The sequence below is a fragment of the Epinephelus moara genome, chromosome 3 (genome assembly GCF_006386435.1).
Source record: "Epinephelus moara isolate mb chromosome 3, YSFRI_EMoa_1.0, whole genome shotgun sequence".
Classification (NCBI taxonomy): Eukaryota; Metazoa; Chordata; class Actinopteri; order Perciformes; family Serranidae; genus Epinephelus; species Epinephelus moara.
This window is the reverse complement of record NC_065508.1, coordinates 17,383,392-17,390,938: the sequence shown is the minus strand read 5'-3', so window position 1 is coordinate 17,390,938 and position 7,547 is coordinate 17,383,392. Positions and strand designations below refer to the sequence as shown.

The 7,547-nt window shown below is 41.5% G+C and overlaps 1 protein-coding gene across 1 annotated transcript; it reads right to left on the bottom strand.

Moving 5' to 3' along the window:
• Positions 1-5,782: 5,782 nt before the first annotated feature.
• gsx1 (GS homeobox 1) lies at positions 5,783-7,321 on the bottom strand. Its single transcript, XM_050040606.1, has 2 exons — positions 6,708-7,321; positions 5,783-6,605 (listed from the first exon to the last, which is right to left on the bottom strand). The coding sequence occupies exons 1-2, from the start codon at positions 7,084-7,086 to the stop codon at positions 6,253-6,255; spliced, it is 732 nt and encodes a 243-aa protein (XP_049896563.1). The 5' UTR covers positions 7,087-7,321; the 3' UTR covers positions 5,783-6,252.
• Positions 7,322-7,547: the final 226 nt, after the last annotated feature.

Here is a 7,547-nt window from a genome sequence, read left to right as displayed (position 1 = left end):
GTCAGTGGTTCTGCAACATGAGGTTTTAATTTGTGAAATGCTCCCTGAGGTCTCCCCTTTGACAAACAGATGTTTAGCAGTTTTTCTGACTACTGTGGGTATTTATACACAGGATTAAACGTCATCTGAGCAGACAAGGATGGGTAGCAATCATTACAACACCAGGTATCAGGCGTCATCAGAGTCATTTTAAATTAAAACTACACTAATGACATCTCTAAATTACGTGGTAGTCAGTGTGACAGATCACTCAGAGACAAGAAAACCACAAAGATCCCATCAGATTTGAGCTTTGTTATTGGCTGCAGTGTTTTTGCGAAGTGAAGGACATTTTCACAATTTTGTGAAACAGTATTTACCGTAAAACTTCGATTAATAGCCCAAGCTATTATTTATTTAAATCACTGAAAGCAGGCTTATATCTAGGACAGGCATCTATATGAGACAGACTTTTAGCACTGCAAAAATCATAAAAGTTTAAACATTTATATTTGTATGCGCAGTCTAAGCAGCTAACCAACATTGGCTTCAGCAGGTAGCAAACAGCCCACTTTTATACATCCGAAGAAGTTTTATAAAGATGAACTGCTTGGCAACCAGATCAGGCCTCTAATTTAGACAGGCGTTTAATTGTCAAAATGTGTAGCTACACCCAGATAGTAAAAGGGACTGGGTGTTTAGGCAGGACTAAGCTTTTAATTGAGGTTTTACAGTATACTGTACAATAGGAAGGACTCAAGTTAATAAGTTTCCACGAGTCATTTGTCTTTTCTTTCTCTAGTCCAATCTTTGCTTAAGCACTTATTTTAGGCAAGGCCGTTGCCATGGAGTCAATGCTAGGGGACCAAATCTGCAGGGGTGGGTCCCGTGCTAATGCATATAATGTACCTATGCTAGCTAACTAACGTTCTGGCGTTAATTTGCATAACAATGAAATAAAAATAACCATTATTATTTTCATAACACTATATAAAAGCTAACACAATTGACAGTAATACAGTGTAAGTAACACTCACATTACATTCTTGTTTTGCCCTTTTCAATACATTTGAAAGTAGTGAAATAGACAGTATAGTGTTTCATTGTACCACCCCACAGCAGTCGAGCAACAGCTTCTGCTTGGATACGGCAGTGCACCATAATACCAGAACAGAACATTTTGAATAGTGGGCTGAGTACTGCCTTAATTTCAGGTATTGAGCTTTGGAAAAATTGCTGTCCAAATAGTGCCAAAGTGACTGTCTGTTTGTTTGTCCAAAAGTTAAAAACAACTTGTAATATCACATGCTAAATTTCACATCTTAGTTTTAGATGGAAATACTTTTATATTCTGGAGAGCTTCATAACTTCAATAGAGTCCTTCAGAAAGCACTGAGAGGAGTAATATAAAAGAGGCTGTGGTGTTTCTGTGTGAATGAGGAGTATTCAAGGGGCCCCTGGGGCCCTTTGGAGATCAGATGTTTGTGTACACCCAGTTACATACTGTGTTTGGGACCTCTTGCAGCTTTTTTATTCCTATCTGGGGGATTTTACTGTATAAAAATGATACTGTAGGCTGCAGTGAAAATGTTGTTTTAACTATTAATAATACGGTTGTGTTTTGGTTAAACTCTCCACTGCAGGGTTGTGCAGTTCTTGTTACGCAACAAGCTCTGGTTTTGCCACCAGATGGCGCTCCTGCTCCACACTGCACATCTGAGCGAGCCGCTGAACTGCGGGACAAACACACTGAAAGTCTGTCCTTCAGGTACATTCAGTGCTCCGACGAATCAACATGCACTGTGCCCTAGTAGGGACAGCTACCCTTTCTCTACCCTCGCTCTGTGAGCCGTGGCCCAAATATGGTTTGCGTATATGTGTGTGCTTCACCAGAGAACTTGCACTTGCCTCTGTGTCGAGCTTTTCAATAGAAATTCTTACTTTAAACTGCGTGATTTCATATCGCAAAAACGCAGTAAAGTCTGATCACTGTCACAGTACAGAGCGATCAACTGCGTGTCACAAATGTGCTGTTTGTAAAAATACAAAGCACCAAACAGTAGCACGGTGCAGGAGGTTACATGCAGAAGGGCTCACGCGTCATGATGCACAAGTGTTTTAAATAAAAATACAGAGTGGGGGAAATGGTACAAGAAAAAACTCTGTGTATATTTATTTGTATTACATATACTTTTAAATTATACAGTCCTAAGAAATGGTATTTATTTTATAATGTCTGTTACCTCGGTGACAATATAGGCCTCGAATTCCCAGTCTGATATTCATGTCCACATGTGGACTGACTGAAGGTGACAGTAAAATGACAGTGAGGGAAAAAGAAGTCCACTGTAATTTTATCCAAATGTCACATCAAATATTTTGACCAAAACCCCTATTCAGGAGCAGTCACTTTGGAGCAGCGCTGGCGCTCGCAGAGGTCACTTCCATGTCTGCTCAGTTCATTATTTGTCGACCTTTGACACTGCTTGTGTATGGGCCGAGAATTAAAAAGGCGTATTCTCAAGCACACTGAGGAAAAAAAAGGCAAGCAGAGCACGGTGCGCGCGTTGAATATTCAATTAGAGGGGGGGAAAGTGAGGAAAAAGTGAAGCTGCGTGCCAGTCCTTCATCTTACATTACTGATTAGCTGTTAAACAGATTATATACAGCTGAATGGGTTCAAATGTTGCAGCAGAAAACAGTCGGAGTTCAAGGCGACGCCGAGCGGTTTCCTTCCCCTCCACTTCAGCAGGCTCAACACACTTTGTTTTCACAGCAGCTCCATAACGAAACGTGTTGATGCTCCATTTTTAACAGTCATTTAAAAAACAACACATGGAGAGCAACTGAAAATGTTCAGCCAGACGAGTTGTCTGGATGATGTACCAAAAAGAAGAAGAAAATACCCATTACACACACTATGTACATGATTCTTTTTATCTGACTTTAGCTGTTCATACATAAATAAAATCTATGACATTTTCAATTGATGCAGAAACAAGCTCACAATTATATGTGTATTTTTCCTATTTCTTTCCAGTAGACTATTTATTGGCCAAAACGCACAAAATAAAAACGCAACCAAACACCATAAAGTGATGAAATATGAAGATAAAACTGCATTAAACTGTTAAATGCTTGTTAAAAAAATATCCACTTGAAAATAGTTTCCCTTCTTCCAACAATAACTCAGTCCTCCACATTTACAAGCGAGGCTGGAAGCCTGGAGCAGCAGGCATTTGTCCTTTAAAAACGAGTAAACAAACACGTTACAAATGTACTGAAGTGTTTAAAAGTTTATAAAGTATTTTGTTAAAGTTTGTAGGTTAACGTGTTAAGTTTACTACACACATTTACTAAGCTGGATAAGTTTAAAGTAGTTGAATGTGCAGTGCCTCAGCAAGCCACGCGGGTCCAAAAGAGCTCTCATTGAGAAGCCACGTGTCCGTTTCCAAAGCCTCTCCAACTTAACCACCTCCTTTGTACGACTAACCCACATCGGCAGCGTCCCTCCACATAAAGGGATTTGCAATTTCAAGATATTTCAGCTTAAATGTTTTTGACAGTTCCCTCGCTTTTACCTCGGCTTGGTTATTTTAACTGTGCCAAATGGGTCACCTTGGGTTGCTGTCTGCGCGCAAAGGGCTTTTGCGCGCATTCAGTCTGAATTTTTTCCAACTTTCCTTGACGGGGAAACCAGCTGCTGGTCGTGAAAAGACGGCTTATTAATTGTCCTTTGTCATGCAGAATTGCTTGATTTCTAAAGAAACGTACAAAGGCTCTTTTTCAGGATTCAAGTATTTTGTTTCGTGCGTATTTTCAAACCATCGAATCAGCTGCAGCGCCGCGCCGTCTACCAGACTCTCAGGTACTGACTGCCTGCTCCCTTTGTCCCCTTTTAATGCTGTTGTAAATCGTGCAGACTGATTTGTTACAAGCTGTTCTTTTAATCTGATAGATAAGAGACATGTCAAAGAAAAGCCGTAAATAAAAAATTAGCCAGAATAAAGACAAGGGCGAGTCTGCTAGATGGGCGCCTGTTGACTCAAGCGGCTCTCCAGCGTCAGGGGAGCCCTCTCCTCAGCTCCGTCAAGGTTACGTCCACAATTCCCTTTTCTTCTTTTTAAAAAGACACCGTAGTCCTTTTTGCTTCAATGAATTGATCGGCACAAAATTAAGAATAAATAAATTGAGCATTTGGAGCACCGAGCGTATAAGCTCCCCCAGGGCGCATACCCCCGGGCTATTGAATGGATAAAGGGCGCTTTGCAGAGGACGTTGTGAGCAAAATGGGGCTCTATGGTGCAATTAACAAAATAGTCTAATCCCATATCTTAACAAATGCAAATATTTGAGTTTTGTTAAAATGGTTAAGTGAACAATTAAATGAAAGTTTACAAGTGAAACTTCACATCCAAAAGAGGCACAGCGATGCAGATAATGTGCTGTACGCAATTTAAGACTTTTTACTCCCTTTTAAAAAGTATAGAGATACGTTTCCAAGGAAGCAAATACAATTTAAAGCCTATTCAACTTAATAAATTTAATTTTGAGAACCAAAGCTTCAGTCAGAGAGCAGCTGTAGCGGTGCGTAAAATAGGCGAACAAAACTGGAACCATACGCTGAACTCCTGGTTTGGTCTTTTTGAAGATGTTATAGTGATCAGATCTAATATTTTTTAACATGAATAAAAATATACATATTCACTCTTTTAAGACTTATTTAACCAAAATAGCCAGCAGAAGTCTTCTGCCTTAAAGAGTGGATTTATTTTTCAGGATGCTGCATGTTATTCGACTTGGCACATTATTTCATTTTGTAGATTCTAATAAATTTGCCATAAAAATCCTATTATATGCTAATTAATTATAATGTTTCTTATCTAAGGATCATATTAGCCGAAGTGGAGAGGCTTTTATGAAGTCTGAAACACACCTGGAGCTCATAAAACTGACAATAAACTTGACCACACTGGTGCGTTAACAATAAGAACAATACGGGGTCATGGACACCAAACTGCGTCTGTTGCTCATTTGTTTTCATGTTAGATCGATATCTTAAAATATGCATACTACTGATGCACCATTATTCACCAGAGTGATTATTAACTCGGTCACACGAGACGGATCATTGGGGATGAAATTTGAAAAGAGCTCCAAAGAGCCAAGCAGTGATATTTGGGTTGAGTGTCCCCCAGGGAAAGCACATAAAGGGACCTCATAACAACGTCTTTATCACCTCTGAGTGATAAAGATTATTGAGCATTTGATTTACTCGCCCAGGCTGGATTTCAGCTCATGTGGCCTGATGCGCTTCTTCTAGTTACACGAGCATATTTGGTTTGTCTGTGGTGTGCAGTGCAGGCTGGGAATATCACAATAAAATGTACTTTTCAATTTATTTTTGTCTCTTTGAGCAAAAATCATGAACCTTGTGAATCTTTTTTTTTTTGTCTTTTTATCACACACCAAACACCCCTTGCGCACAGCAGCTGCACCTTTATATAAAATAATATGAAAAATATATTTTAAATTGAAAAGAAAATGAGTCTTACGTCTGAAATAATGCCCTGCACACGTTACCACATACAGCGATGCCATGTGTGTGATGTAATTCATGTTATCATGTTCAACAAGGAATATCACCCACTATTTGCTTAATCTGTCTTCTCACTACACATTTTTTATCCACAATTTAATACCCAAACTGCTGTTACTAACCGGAGTTTACGCGCGCCACCGTGCGCACTCAGTGGTGCGCAAAGACCAAAATATTTAACTCACACCACAACGTAGTCTGCCGCTCAGAAATATTTTTATTTAAGTATCAACATTTTTAAATAAATAAATATTTTTCAATTACACTGAAGATATAATTTCAGAGTGATCTCAGCGATGAGGATTTCTCTCCAGCTTTCCACATTTGAAGTCACAGTTCCATCCACATAGAATGAGTCTAACCAGTATGTATACAAAATACTGTCTCCCCCAAAATACTAATAAACAATGTTGCTATTGTTTTTTGGGTTTGTCTTTACAAATATGCCTACCATACTCATCGGATTGGCAACAACAAATGGACCGTTTTCAGAAAAAAACTACATACAAAGCGTACAACATGTATACAGCTATACAATAATTCAGGGCAATTCCCTGATTAAATATTCTCTTTCTATGTACACACGACTGAACACAAGTGGATCAGTCTTTTTTTTGGCTGTATTCAAAATCATGAGGACCAAAATCTTTCAGAGGGGAGGCAAGTGGGAGAGTTCAGGGGGAGACGGACAGGTCCACGTCCTCCTTTTCGGACGAGGAGGGAGATATGGGAATGTCATCCTCCTCTTCCTCCGAGCATCTCGCGGTTGACAGGGACGAGCATTTGCAGTTATGTGATCCAGTCCTTTGGCCGCTGCTCTTGCCCTCCTTTTTGTGCTTCACTCGGCGGTTCTGGAACCAGATTTTCACCTGTTTCTCGGACAAGTTCAGGTATGTGGCGATCTCGATGCGCCTCAGTCTGGAGAGGTACATGTTGGAGGTGAACTCTCGCTCCAGCTCCAAAAGTTGTGTGCTGGTGAAGGCCGTGCGCATGCGCTTGCTGCTCTGAAGTTTGCTGTTGCTGTTTTCTGTGGAAAAATAAGGAGATATTGTCAGGCACGGTGATATTATGAAAACAAGTGAAATGTGGTTTGTCCACTCAGTCATGCGTAAAATGAGTCTTAACTCACCGATGGAGATGCAGTGGAACTGTCGCGGGTCTGGGACTGAGTACGCAGCTTGGTATATCCCCGGTGCGTGGCTGAGGTTGACGCTGTTGGATGAAGAGTGTTGTCTGGACAGAGCTGAGTGACAGTACTGTGAGCTGAAGGGTGAAAAAGACGCTTTGAGGAGCGGCAGTGTCGGTGGTGACGGGTGGAGCTGGGACGCGGTCATGCACAGCGGACAGAAGCACAGCAGCCCGGCTTTCCTGGAGTGGCAGGAGCCCGGCAGCCCGTGCGGGTGGTGCGGCGAGTGCACGGCGTACGGGAATAAAGGTGGGTTGTTCTCGTTCCCTTTGTCGTTGGCCTCCCTTAAAATCAAGGAATCCACGAGAAAAGACCTCGGCATGTTTGCAAACTTGTTGCTCTGCAGTGTGGTTTGAAGAGGTTGAAGCCTGCGCGTGGTTGTGTCAGCGTGTTCTCCTCAGGACGGTGGACAGCGAAGTGGTGCTGAAGGCGCAGCGCCGCTCCTTAAATAGCCGCCGTGGACTCGGTTCGGCCATGTGACGGTTACGCTGTAAGCGGCCGAGAGCTCTCAATAGGGTTTTGTGCCTTTCTCTCGGCATTCCCACTGCACGCTTCCCCATTATTTCACTTGTTAACTAAATGAACTGCATAATGTAGTCTATTCTTGTCAGCCCCACCCACGCCGCAAGAGGCGGCACTGCCCATTCTCCCTTTTATCATCACTCTCATTTTATCATAGAGCACAGCTTAAATTTGCGAGAGAAAACGCTCCTGTCACAATCGGAAAGCCAGTGTATGCATTCAAGTTTTGTCTTAGACATTAAGCAGCCTTTTAGGTATGTA

What these genes read in the sequence shown, in the direction of transcription:
- gsx1 (XM_050040606.1), bottom strand. Translation starts at nt 7,086, where the DNA reads ATGCCGAGGTCTTTTCTCGTGGATTCCTTGATTTTAAGGGAGGCCAAC. An exon ending in GTTCCACTGCATCTCCATCG is followed by an intron (nt 6,606 to 6,707) that starts GTGAGTTAAGAC and finishes ATTTTTCCACAG; the next exon opens with AAAACAGCAACAGCAAACTT.